The 12,672-nt window shown below is 42.4% G+C and overlaps 1 protein-coding gene across 1 annotated transcript; it reads right to left on the bottom strand.

Annotated features, from left to right (window-relative positions):
- On the bottom strand, nt 1-5,321 carry vps33a (VPS33A core subunit of CORVET and HOPS complexes). The gene is made up of 13 exons (XM_079161829.1): nt 5,215-5,321; nt 4,820-4,885; nt 4,564-4,691; nt 4,267-4,453; nt 3,916-4,032; nt 3,648-3,822; nt 3,323-3,516; nt 2,745-2,871; nt 2,362-2,429; nt 2,051-2,188; nt 1,714-1,851; nt 1,444-1,612; nt 1-882 (listed from the first exon to the last, which is right to left on the bottom strand). The coding sequence occupies exons 1-13, from the start codon at nt 5,314-5,316 to the stop codon at nt 689-691; spliced, it is 1,803 nt and encodes a 600-aa protein (XP_079017955.1). The 5' UTR covers nt 5,317-5,321; the 3' UTR covers nt 1-688.
- Nucleotides 5,322-12,672: the final 7,351 nt, after the last annotated feature.

Below are 12,672 nucleotides of genomic sequence, written 5' to 3'. Positions count from 1 at the left end.
ACTTTATTTACCTATTAGCCCACAAAAGCCTTCAAACATTGAAGAAGTGCGCCTTTAATCATCTTACGTGTAACAGCATCTCAAGCATCAAAAAAGTTTGAAATCATACATACATATTTACAGTAGCGCCATAGTAGAGCTCAGTCATGGAAACAACAAAGGGATGTACGATGAACAGTAGCATTAAACCAGCTCTATAGTATATTGTCTGGGAGCAAATCAAGGACAGGAAAACAATCGTGGTACCCTGTGGCGTTTCTGACCATTAGAAGCACTGTGGAGCAATGTGTCAACGTTGTGTTTGTATCATGCACACGCATGTGGCTGCAGGTGCGTGAAACACATTCCCGTTTCCAGCTTCACACTATTCCACCGATCCGCAGTTTGTGGATAAAGAAGCGTAGTAAAGCACAAAAACAGGGATATGACAATGCACTATTTCAAATAGTCAATAAATCAGCTTTGCAAAAGGAAGAGGGAAATGCATTGAACGGGTTACACACCACATTTTGGTGAGAAACACAGAGTAAAGAAAACTCCACAGGGCACCTTTACAGAGCTTGTTGTTGCTCAGACATCAATGAAACACCTGCAGCACACGGATGTGGACATAAAAATAAACCAGCAGCTGAGTTTTTCCGATGGATGGATGGGTTGTTTGATGTGGCCAGGTGTACATGCAGGTCACTCAGGAGATCTGGGATTCAGGCCGGTCCATGAGGGATTTGATCCAAGTCGTACCATTTAGGAGTTTTGTGGTGGCTATAATATACTCCATCCCACTGTCTTCCATCTGAGAGAGGAAACGAAGAGCGGCTATTTCTGCGTACGACACTCCGCCGAGGAAGAACACCAGTGTTGTCCGATTCTCCCCCTGCTGACCTGTGCGACAGTATAAGGAGAAGCATGTCACTCAAACAAAAAGGTATAAATGAACTACTACTGTAAGCAAATGTCTTACTTTAACAAAAATAAAACTGAATATGAAAGCACCAAATTGTGAATTGTGAAAACACTAATTCAGCCTTCCCCCTAGAATACAGTCCTTTATTATCACCTTTTAAAGTCCAATGTGAGGCAAGCATGTAGAAACAAGTCAACTGTCTAATGCCCAAACTCGCTGTTCTAATTAGCACATTTCAACCCGAGTGTATAATTAAATTCATTACCACATCAATGTAACACCTACTCCTGCCAATATGAAAAGATGGAGGAAACGGAAGGAAAGCCCTGGTGGTTCACTGACGAATGAAGCGCAGCACAGACACTAACAGCGGCTCTGTGGCATTGTCAGCTTTGTGCCATCAATCTGTTGCCGGTCAGCGGTCGACAGAAACAAAGACTGCGTCTTATCTACACGGAGCAGGCCGGAGGTCGTTAACTTTTTATTCTGTTTGGCGAGCAGCGGGACAAACAGCAGACCTAGTTTGCATCGGTCCTTACGTTTCTTGTGAAGGCCGGCAGGCAGCTGCTGTCTCTCCTCAAAGTGTGGTCCGGGGAGCATCTTCAGCACCTCTTCGATGCTACGCCAGCCGGGCCTGGCCAAGACCTGGGTCAGTCGAACGCTAAGCGGAGCGTAGCCACTGTAAACGTAGGAGATGTCGTTGGGATTCTGAGGAAATTCAAAAACACAAGCAGAGAGGTCAAGGTCCTCCTTACAAAGCGCACAGGTTTAATCCTCAGAGTTCTTTCTTTGTTTGTTAAATCGTGTACCTGTTCATTGGCGTCCTCCATCCACAGTTTGAGGGTTTTTCTTATCGTGGGGTAGTTATTCCTGGAGCCGGTCTGTGGCTTCAAAAGACTTGCCTTCTCCAGGTTGTTGAGTGTTAGTATGTGTTCATAACCGTAGGTCTTCAGAATAGATCAAATAAAAGGCATTATTAAAGAAATCATCAACTACCAGTTTCATTAAATAATCATTTTTGAGCAATAAAGCCATAGTGTACTGCAATTCACCCACATTTTTCTTTGCTGATGCTTAAGGAATGTACATTATTTGCACAAAGAAGACACCTCCACCAAAAACAAATTGTTGTGTCTTTGACTTTACCTGGAGAATCTCCCTCTTATAGTAGTCGAACACCTTCTGCTTGAGGCCGTTGTTGCAGACTGACTGCATACACACCAGACGCAGTATCTTGATCAGTGGATCCTTTTGGGCAATGCAGTCTTCTATGTACGTGTTCACCTGACAGCAACACAACGTCCATCAGAACCCAGAGATAATGCATATAAATCACTTCTCCTTTTTATCAGAACCTGATACAAAACTTGAATAACAGACGTAATGACTCATTTCCTATTATGTCGAGGATTTCAATAAACTGTAGTAAAATCAAATTGCAGATAGATGAAGAATACCTTGTCTGTTTCCACTCCAGTCATAAACTCCTGCTCCACTGTTAGATTATCAAAGAAGGCCTCAGATGCTGCAACATGAGACATTAGTTTAATTTTATGACATTATAACAAACCGAGATGACACATTAAACACACAATGGCGTAAGAACAAAGAAATACGGGATTCTAAAATCCTTAAAACCAGGAAAATATAAATTATTACTCCAAACAGTGCCCTGAGTAGACGGATAATGGTAACTTAGTTTTATTCAAATAAAGATTGTGTGAAGGTTTTAGGCTTTATTTTTCCTCCTAATTAAAATATAGTGTGAGAATGAGTCTAAAATGCAAACAGAATAAAATATAGAGCAGTTGAAGGGGAAAATAAAGGGGTTATTTCATACTGGTGATGTCCTTGATCAGCTCTGCTATAGACGTGTGGTTGGCCAGCGAGCTCCGAGCTGCCTGCATGTGGGGCAACTGAGACACAAACTGCTTAATTTCTCCCACTGTTTTCGCATTGTGCCGCTCCTGAAAGACAGAAAAAATATCCATTGACCTGCCGAGCCGATAATAAGTTGGATACTGCAGCTTTCTTTCTTTCTTTCTACCCTCCATCAGCAAGGAGCAGCCTGCTCATACTCATTGCTTTCCAGGGTTAAACGCCTCTGATGGTGCATCATTTAGCGTATCTGTACTAATGTAGCTTGTATTACAATGAAAATACCTGAGCTGACGAAACAAGAGCAATATGTTTGGTCTTGTTAAGGCTTGATCAATTGGTACTTTATCTTATCTCTAAGCGATTGTCGTCGTTTCCCTCACATCATGGATTTCTGTTCTGACCTTTGTGGTAAAATGCCACAGAGATTACAACCAGATCAGCTGAGATGTCTGGAGGTTATCCAAACACCATTGTAATGAAGATTACACTATGATCATTTTAGAGCAGGCAAATATAGAAAGGTGAGGCAAGACCAACCTCAAAGGCCGCCGAAATTATTTTGGCCTTCTTGCTGAGCGCTGATCCGACAGCGTTGAAATTTTTGTCCCGTATTTCTGCGTACAGCTCCTCTGCAGAGTTGAGCTGCAACTTCTTGGACTCTGTCGGTAAATCTTTACTCGCCTCACCTTGCTTCTTCTGCGCAAACTTCTCAGGAGGCAACTTCACGTAACCTTTGAGTCAGAGGGAGTAAAAACAAGGACTGCCCATTAAAAATAGAAGCAGCAGACATTTAATAATCGCACAAAGTTAAGATAATAACAGTGCATTCATATCAGACATTCACACAAAGGTTTATTCTGACCATTAGTTATTCCATAGATCTCGTCGATGAGACCCTCGTAGGTGAGCTGTGTGGCCAGAGGGGTGAGCAGGTCGACATTGCGGTCCAGGAGGAGCAGAGTATCGAACACCGGCAGGATCTGATTCTGACTGCCGGCAAACTCCCTCTTCATTCGCAGCATCATGTTGGCAACATGCTGAGAACAAGCAGAGAGTTTCCTTCTCAAACAAACTCACTCACCTGGCTGCTGCAGTTTAAAATAAGGATTTCCACTTGGCACAACACTCACCCGAGCACACTCTCCTTTCCCATATATCTGTGGGATGGTGCCATACAGGGCCTGTAAGGTCATGAGGCCTTTGGCTGTGTGGTAAAGGCTTGTTTGGTCATTTTCCAAGTAGCACTCCTGTACGAGAAACAGGGGAGGAAAACACATGTTATGACAGCTACACATAAAACACAGCTGTAAAGTGGGAAATTCTTAAAATTTAGTTCAAGAAATCTTACAAATGTGCACAGTATGATCATGTCATAACATTGAACTGCTGCTGATTTGAAATCTAATCCTCCGTTTATAACAACACATAGATACTTAATAGAGCAGCACAAAGGTTGATGCATATCTGAGATGTAAACGCACCCTGAAAGCACTTTCATACTCCATGGAGAGCAGGTCGCCATCGTAGGGGATCAGGTCCAGGATGTACTCCTCGATGTTGATGAAGGAGGCCAACACGCCCTGCTCCTTCAGCCGCTGCTCACACAGCATGCTCCGCCGAGGCACAAACAAAATGTGGAAGTCTCGTGGCGAATGCATCTTGTCCTCGCTGAAGTGGCACAATCCAGGACAAAAGTGTTAAAATACTATGAACAGCGACAGGCGGGACTCGATGAAAATGCTTTTAGCATTGTTGAAAACGAGACACATGAAACAGACCTGAATACATTCTCAGCAATGATGTCCATGAGCTCCAGTCTTGGACGAACAAAGAAAATGATATTTTTGACGTCAGCAGCGGGGAGCCCGCCACTCTTGAGGGTGAACATCTTTTCCACTTCATGTTCCTGATAAACACAGTAGTAAACATACAGCATGCGTTTGATTAAATATGGTACACTACTGTGTCTTTGGCGTCTAAAACTGTATCTGGGGTCCTTTCACAATACAAACACTGTGCACAGAAAGCACTTACCTTCAGGAGAGAGTACTGTGCTATCAACCCAAAAGGTCCCGTCAGATATTCATCCCAAACGATGGCCTACAGAGCAAAGGAGCATAAAGTCAAGAAACAGAAAAATCCCTGTTAGCTGTCAGTGATACCATTAACGCTAGCTCAGCTAATTGTTACGATCATAAATCGATATGCAGACAGCCAAAAAGAAAACATGGAGATAAACCTGTAGCTATTATCAGATGTCGTGTTTAAACTACTCAAAACATAACTACTTCGTAAAATAACCTGCATGTATTTTGCAAGTGGTGTCGACCGTTGACAGCTACAAGAGGCTAGCTTAACGGTGAGGTCCATGGATAATGTGTATAACTGTCGCTGTTTCGGCCATGTTTCCATTGTTGTGTTTTCATTACCTTGCTTCCCGCACATTTGTCCAAAAACTCTCGAAGGTCTTTTCGTGCTGCTTCTCTCAAAATGTTTAAATTGACTCTACCGTACGAGAGGTGGGCGGCCATGTTTCTCTATCAGCGTCAACATAACAAATCAGGTGACTACAGCGGCAACACTCATCCACGTGACAAAAGATGATACGACATCAAGATAGTTCACAACCATACAGGTCTCACCCTTAAACCCGAATCCCTTCCAGTTTACGTAGACTCCCTAAAGTAACGGTCGAACATTCTCATAAATAACGGCAACTAGCAAACAGGTTATTTAGCTATCCACCTCAGTCAAGTAGCAGCTAATTTGTGTTACGCATGCGTATTGGGTGCTCGTGAAACAACTTAAAAAAAATACAGTTTGAGGAATATCTGCATCTGACATTCACACAACTATCGGTAGATTAAACATATATTTCTGTTTATATACAGTCTATGGCGTAGACCACATGTACCAGAGTAAAACGTTCACAATTTGAGTATTCTAAGAGACGCGAATACGAAAGTAGGAGGGGGGTATCCTCTTGCTTTCGCCTCCAGTCTTTTCCCGTGTGTAGGTGTGGCAAACATGCACCGTAACTGCTGAAAAACTCTGCCTATAATGACGTAAACCTAACGCATTTGACAGTGAGTGTGTTTTGGCACTTTGTGTGCCGAGTGCACCCATGTTCCACAGTAATATATGTTTTAATTAAGCAAAATAGGTCAATTTCATCCTTTCTTTGGTGCAATAATCACTCAATCCAATAGATGGCGTAACCTCTGCACAGTAAGAATCAAAGCGGTAATATTCTCTTGCAATTCAGACACTGATGTTAAAATATTAGCGGTTACATTTGGAAATGTAATAGTTGCTACTGGAAGGAAAGTGCCAGCACATTTTTATCATGGTGCAGGAACCATAACGATATTTCACCGTATGGAAAAATAAATAATGAAAAGAAATGAAGACGAAAATAGAATAGTAGCGCAATTTGATCAAAACCATTGCATTCAAATGCCAATTAAACTTTGAACAACCATATTATTTTGTTTAGCTACATGTTAAAATGCCATAAAGCGCAGTTACAAATCACCACAGCCCATAGGCACATGATCCCAAATCGAAAATAACTCAATAGGGCAGCATTGATGATGGGACAAATTTAGACACTATGCGCTGTATAAAGAGACAATCGGATCAGGTGATGACTGCCCACTTAAGCATCAGTGTTATCACTTCAGATCCAGGGGTTTCCTTCCCAGGGTACCAAGGGCTTTCCATCCTCCACGCAGGATAGAATACGGGTTCCCACGCATTGTGGTGATCCGCTGTGCCTCGAGCAACAGACTACTACTCCAGGCAAAAAATAAAAACACTGGTTTTGGTGACAGGCACCATGCGCAATCACTGACTCTGTGGTCGCATCCAGGCGCTGCACAGATATTTAGTCCGCATCATTCCCTGACAGCTCCCCGAGAGAACAGAGAGAGAGAGAAAGCAGGGCTGGATTCTCAGGTAGGCTGTATGATCTCCTTCGAAGCTTTTTGAAACATTATTGCATCCTTGACCTAAAATCACTTTGCTGTTATTGCGTTTGGTCAGTGACTCAGTGCGTTAGACAATTCTCATTTACAAGTTGAATGAATGCAGCATTTCATTCACAAGAGAGAGATAGGGGCTTGAAATGATTTCGAGGGAACACATTTTATTGCCCGTATTTATTAATTTGATGGAATGCCTTTATGAGCCTGTTACTTACTGAGTCATTCGAATGAAAAAGGAACATTTGCATGCAGTGCAACTCAGTATGAATTGAGCTGCTCCTAGTTAACCCATATGAGGTACACATTATGTAAATGAACATTTGATTGAGTCCTTTGTTTTAGGGAAAACATGTCTTACTGAAAACATTGCTCTGCAGCAGAATGCTCCTGTCATTCATACAGACGTGTTGATTACCTCCTTATTTCGAATTGTTGCATTGATTTACTACAGCATGCTTTAATGTTGTGATGTACTCGTAGTTTATTCATGAATGGCCGATGAATATAAGTCTTGGTGTAGCTCGATAGGCTTTGCTAAACCCCTCTTAAGATGAATTAAAACAAGACTTTTGGCTGGCTGCATTCCTAAAACACGGGTGCTTCATTGTTGTAGATCGGACATAAGAAAACAGACTTAGTAAATCATGTGGGAGATTGTGTGGTTGCGGTCCCTGGGCGTTGCTGCAGGATTTTTAGGAGTGTACACTGGGGCTTGATGTGCCTGCAGACTAAGAGGAAAACATCAGTGAACCCTCTAAATGCTGATGTGGGCAGGGCAGCTCTCAACTCCAGCTGTGCCACAGGACAGGTGATTCAGACAGATACTTGTTGTAATGTTATCTCATCCTGCTTATTACACTTAGTGGGTCGGAGCAGTGAGTGTTGCTACTGGTGTCGATATGAAAGGAGGACAGAAAAAAGAAGCTGGGAATCAGCCTCTCAGTTGGTACCACCATCTCCAACTCCTCCTACAGACCTGAAGCATGGGGATTAGATGGGGGAGGGGAGAAAAAAGACTGAATGAACGGTAGATATCTGCAGCTGCCTCCTCTCACATGAGCAACCACAGTAGTGATTGGACGACACCCTTCTGCTGGTACCTCTCTCAGTGTATTATCCAGTCTCTCTGCCAGCCCACTGTTTTCTGTCCAGGGAAAGACTGGAATTAGTCAAGAGAGAAAAGCGTAAAATTGGGTTTTAGGATACATCACATGAAAAAAGAGAGATGGAGAGCACTAGGAAACATGGGTGTTAAGGGAAAATGTGAAAAAAGATGGAGGAATGAAGTAAGTGCTCTGCACGCTAACTGCATAATTTAAAACTGAGGGATACAAAGCGACTGTACCCATAATCCCGTGTCTTCAGCTTGTCTTCCTCTCTAAACATTCTGTATTCCCAACCATCCTAGCAAGATGCATCATTTTTGACAAATTGCGACCATGTTTATTGATACGAGAGCTGATCCAATGACACTATTATTGCAACAATGACCCGTTCTGCTGCATGGGCTTTGAAATTTGGCACAGGTACTGTATCGTCTACTACAAACATATAAACCGGTGCACACACATGCACGCACACAGCTTTTAATCATTCTGATTCTCGTCTTCTGATCTTGCCGTTACCATGGCCACAGTTGGTAAAGGTGCATGACTCTATATTCCTCTGTGCTCTTCAAGATCCATATTTGGCGCTTAGGACCCAAATCACATGTTATACTAGAAATATGCGTTGGTTTCTGTGCCTCACTTTCGAGCATATTTTTTAAATTTGTTCTATCAGAGAGATTATGCTGCTGTTTGCGGCCGAGCTTCAGAAGGGAGTGGCTTCGTCTTCAAATTCTAATCCGAGCAGTGGATGTGGTGAATCTGCTCGATGAGGATCGATTCCCCATCCACTCTGAAACAGGTGATTAGATCTGCCTAAGCATTGTGGCATATTGGAAAAGACAGTTGTAATTAATGTGGCCTTTAAGCAAAGTTCCCTCAAGAGAGCAAGGAGTTAAAAATCCAAAACAGATTTGGGCTGTGGTCGAATCTATAAAAAACAGCCAGGTATAAGCAACCTTTCTGTCCACTACCAAATATAATCTTTGATTAGAGTCCCCTCCGTACATAGCTGCATGAGGCTATTGCCCCAGAGGCTCAGGGTGAAGTCTAAATAATCAAACTTCCAAGTCACAGCCGAGCTTCCTGGCAGTGTTTTTTGTCTCAGAAGTTGGGCCAAAGCTTATTGTTCGTGTTGCAGTGTTTTCAGGCTACAACAAGCCCTCGTTTGCCAACAGAGATCTGCTTAAAGCACCCAGGGGCATTGTACCTGCTAGTTTGCTGATGGGACCAGAGGGAGGGTCAGATATCCAGCAGCTGAACCGTGCCAGATCTTCAAAGCAGAGCAACAAAGAGGCCGGAATAATAGCCGTCGCACTGAGGGATTGATAGGAGATCTGATAGGTTAAGTACCATATCTCAACAGACCACCAGATGCAGGTTACTGCTGGTTAGTAGGAAATAGATGCATAGTGGAACTATAATGCCCCTGTCTGGTCGTACTTGTTTCCCGGAGATAAGATGGGAGGAAATTGAAGGAGCATGACTGGCCAATGCATCAGCAGCCAGGACTCAAAGTCCCACATCTTACTGGGATAAATCCCCATTGGCCGAGCACATTTGAGCCTTACTGCAAACTCTTGCTGTATTGCTCCATGTTCGATAGCTGTTTACTTCTGTAGTTCTAAAATAAGGCATGGAACAAAGAAAAAAAAAATGTCAGATACATTTGAGGATGATTGCTAATGAAACCTATAGGATATAGACTGCTAATTCAGTGAGTTGATTTAAGAATGAAAAACACCCTGTTGAGGGCTGATAGGGCCAACAGTGATAGCAGGATAACAGCACGGTAGCTTGTTTGTCACTGGATGGTCTTTCCTGTTTGTTCTACAGCGATGCGGGACCTGGAGAAATGCCCGCCAAGAGTGTGCATTTTTGAGACCGTGCAACACTCACACATTCGAGGGGTGAAGAGCCCTCACAGGTGGTTCCACAGATGGTTCCTGTCAACGCCACTGTCTGACTGAAAACATGAACAATTTGTCAATGGCACAGACCTAAAAGACCAACAAACATCCTTATTGTTTCCCGAAATAGAGTGGAATAATGTCTGTCTTAAGCTCTGTGATTTCTTTCCCCTACCTGAATCCACTGTTCTGTACATCATGCCTTATATAGGCCAAAGTACAGAAAACGTGCACTAATGCCTGAAAGAGGGGGCTTACAGAGGAAAGCAATGGTGGGTCGGAGTTTTAAATAATTAAGAAATGCTGAGTGATGTTTTACTCCTGCAGTGGAGGGCTTCTTGGTGCAGTGCTTTACAATCCTGCCCAGGCCAGAGTGTTGCTATGTTGGCAGCTTACAGTCCCCTTATGGGGGATGGAAGTAGTTGTGCCATGCAACTGTGAGTGTTTATTTGGTCCTTCCTACCTTGTCTCCCCATTCGTGAAACATTGAAACGTCTTTGTGACATACCATTCAGTAGAAAGGGAATTACCGCTTATTAAAATGGACGTGCTCCAATCATCCACAGTAAACCACTTGTGTTTATGGCCCTGTCAGCTGTGTGGTGGTACCAGTTATAAGTTTGTCTATGAAAACTGCACAAACTTTGCATTTCTTTTTGACATGAGAGCCACCTACCACCAGCCCACGTGTCACCACAGAATGTGAAGGAGCAGCTGGTTGTACTTTTGGGATGACATGTAGCCTACGTGTGAGTCAAGGTATTGTCAACTAGCTCATGTTTTAGTGAAGGTCTGTAAATTACTCATAAGTCAACAATATGCATAGCAGTACACATTAATGGGCTTTACTTCTACATTTTTAGATTTGTGGCATTGCATTTTTGCATTTAATTCTTAATCATAAAAGCCCTGCTCCTTTTAACTATCAATAAGATGTTGCTTTCTAATAGCATAGATCATAATAGTATGATTGCTAATTATGTTAATTTTAATTTGATGCTGCCTTCCCTCTGTCCCAAAGATTTTAGTACATTTCTTACTTCTGATCGGCTCCCATATAAGTCTGTATTTATAGATGTGACTGAAGAAGAGATTTTAATGAAAGAGTCTTCCCTGATTAGGCATGATGTCCCAGATCACCACAGGACTTGAGTTGAAACTGTAGACCGGCCAAGATTCTCCTGTCTGAGGATCTCAGCCTGTGTTCCGTTTCATAATACATAAAACAATTTGAGTTACTGCCAGACCAGATGGTAGAGGAAGAAAAATCAGGATGAAATTAAATATGTTATTTTCCTTCTCTTCTTTAACTCGGCTACTTAGATTTGTTTTGCAGTTTTAATATTTTAAATGAAAATGTATGTACTGTACATCACCGTTTTTAAATAGTTGGCTGGATAATAAAAAGAGAAGAAGACATAGTATCACATACATTTTACAGAAAACATTGATTATTTTTGGAAAGATGAATCCCTTTTTTGTTGCTTGGTTTAACCGTGTTTCATAACATGACACATTGTGAATATAAAGCCACATAGGGCAATCTATGCCCAGTAATAGCTAACTTTAAAAAAAATGCTATAGCTCAGTTTTTTGCTGCACTGTGAAAAATTGTGTATGGTGTGCAAGGTTATTGGATCTTTAATAGGAAAAAGCAGGGCGCGTTACGGCTGATGAAACATTAATGGTCACAGGAACCTGAAAAAAAACATGCATGGTTTCACCAGGATTATTAAATCATAGGGTGGATATGCTATGCTGACATGAATATCAACTCTGACATCTACTTAGAATCAGCATCTTGTAAAATGTTTTGGAGGAAAGTGCTGATGTAAGCTTGCAGGGACTCTGCTGGTCAATGATAAGGGGTGTTGGTGGATGATTGGGTGTTGGCTACAGCAGAGCTTTAGGGCGACATCCGATCTCCGTAAGTATGTTGTAGCCCTTAGGCATGGAAATACGAATGGAGGCCTGATGAAAGATAAATTAAAGTGAAACCAACTGTGGGACTTCGCATTGATCTTTTATTCTCATTAACCCATTTTAGAAATTGGCTTCTTGGAGGATGGTCGAGGGAATTGTTGCCCTGGAATTGAAGTGCAGTACCACGTTGTGTTCCAATGTCAGTATCTTAAATACATTGACAAATAGGACACAAAGGAGGGTATCAAATAATATGTTAGATATGTTACTAAGTACAGGTTGAGTCGGCAAAGTCACGGTCCAGTAATATTTGCTTATTTGGCTACATTTTACTATTAAAACCTTGTTTTTACACTTTGTTTTTTGCTGCTCTCGGAATAGAGGAGATGCTCCCCCCTCTGAATCCATGCTTATGGACATTTGATCATCCATCAATGTCCTGCTGCCTCATTGTCACTCTCCCTGCTTTCTTCAGCTCTTGTTCCCACAAGCAATTAACAAAATCTTGAAAAAATTGACAGGCTGTCAGCCATAACAAAGTGCTCTTATTCAGGTCCACTCCTTTCCTAGTCATATGTTCTGCAGTAATGAGTCATACACCTGCCATCAAAAGTCACACAACAACATTAGAGTCTGTGCATAAGACTAGTTACTCACACTGAGCATTCGCTTCAAGTATCCAAGGAGAATGCATGGCCGGGTTTCTAAAAATGGATGTAAAATCTGTAGGGTGTGCTCTGGGAGCTGCGTATGTATACATCCCTGAAGATGTACGGATGCAGATTTGTATCGACTATCCTCCCAGGGCCCGAGGAGGAAACGCAGCTTTCTAAATTGGTCCTCTCCACCCTCACAAGAAGCTCTACTTAGGAGAGATCCTGCTGCGTGGATGACTTATGATGATTGGGCAGATGACTAGCTTGAGTCCATGCTCTCCCTCCGGTCTTTCCTGTTGTCATCTC

The sequence above is a fragment of the Pholis gunnellus genome, assembly GCF_910591455.1.
Source record: "Pholis gunnellus genome assembly, chromosome: 6".
In the NCBI taxonomy this organism is placed as follows: Eukaryota; Metazoa; Chordata; class Actinopteri; order Perciformes; family Pholidae; genus Pholis; species Pholis gunnellus.
Note: the sequence above shows the minus strand (reverse complement) of the source record. Positions and strands in the feature narration are given on the sequence as shown.

Bases quoted from the DNA above. Each gene is read 5' to 3' on its own strand.
- vps33a (XM_079161829.1), bottom strand. From the start codon at position 5,316: ATGGCCGCCCACCTCTCGTACGGTAGAGTCAATTTAAACATTTTGAGA. The intron at 4,692-4,819 runs GTAAGTGCTTTC...TGTGTTTATCAG, and splicing joins CACAGTACTCTCTCCTGAAG to GAACATGAAGTGGAAAAGAT. The intron at 2,430-2,744 runs GTATGAAATAAC...CTCATGTTGCAG, and splicing joins GCTGATCAAGGACATCACCA to CATCTGAGGCCTTCTTTGAT.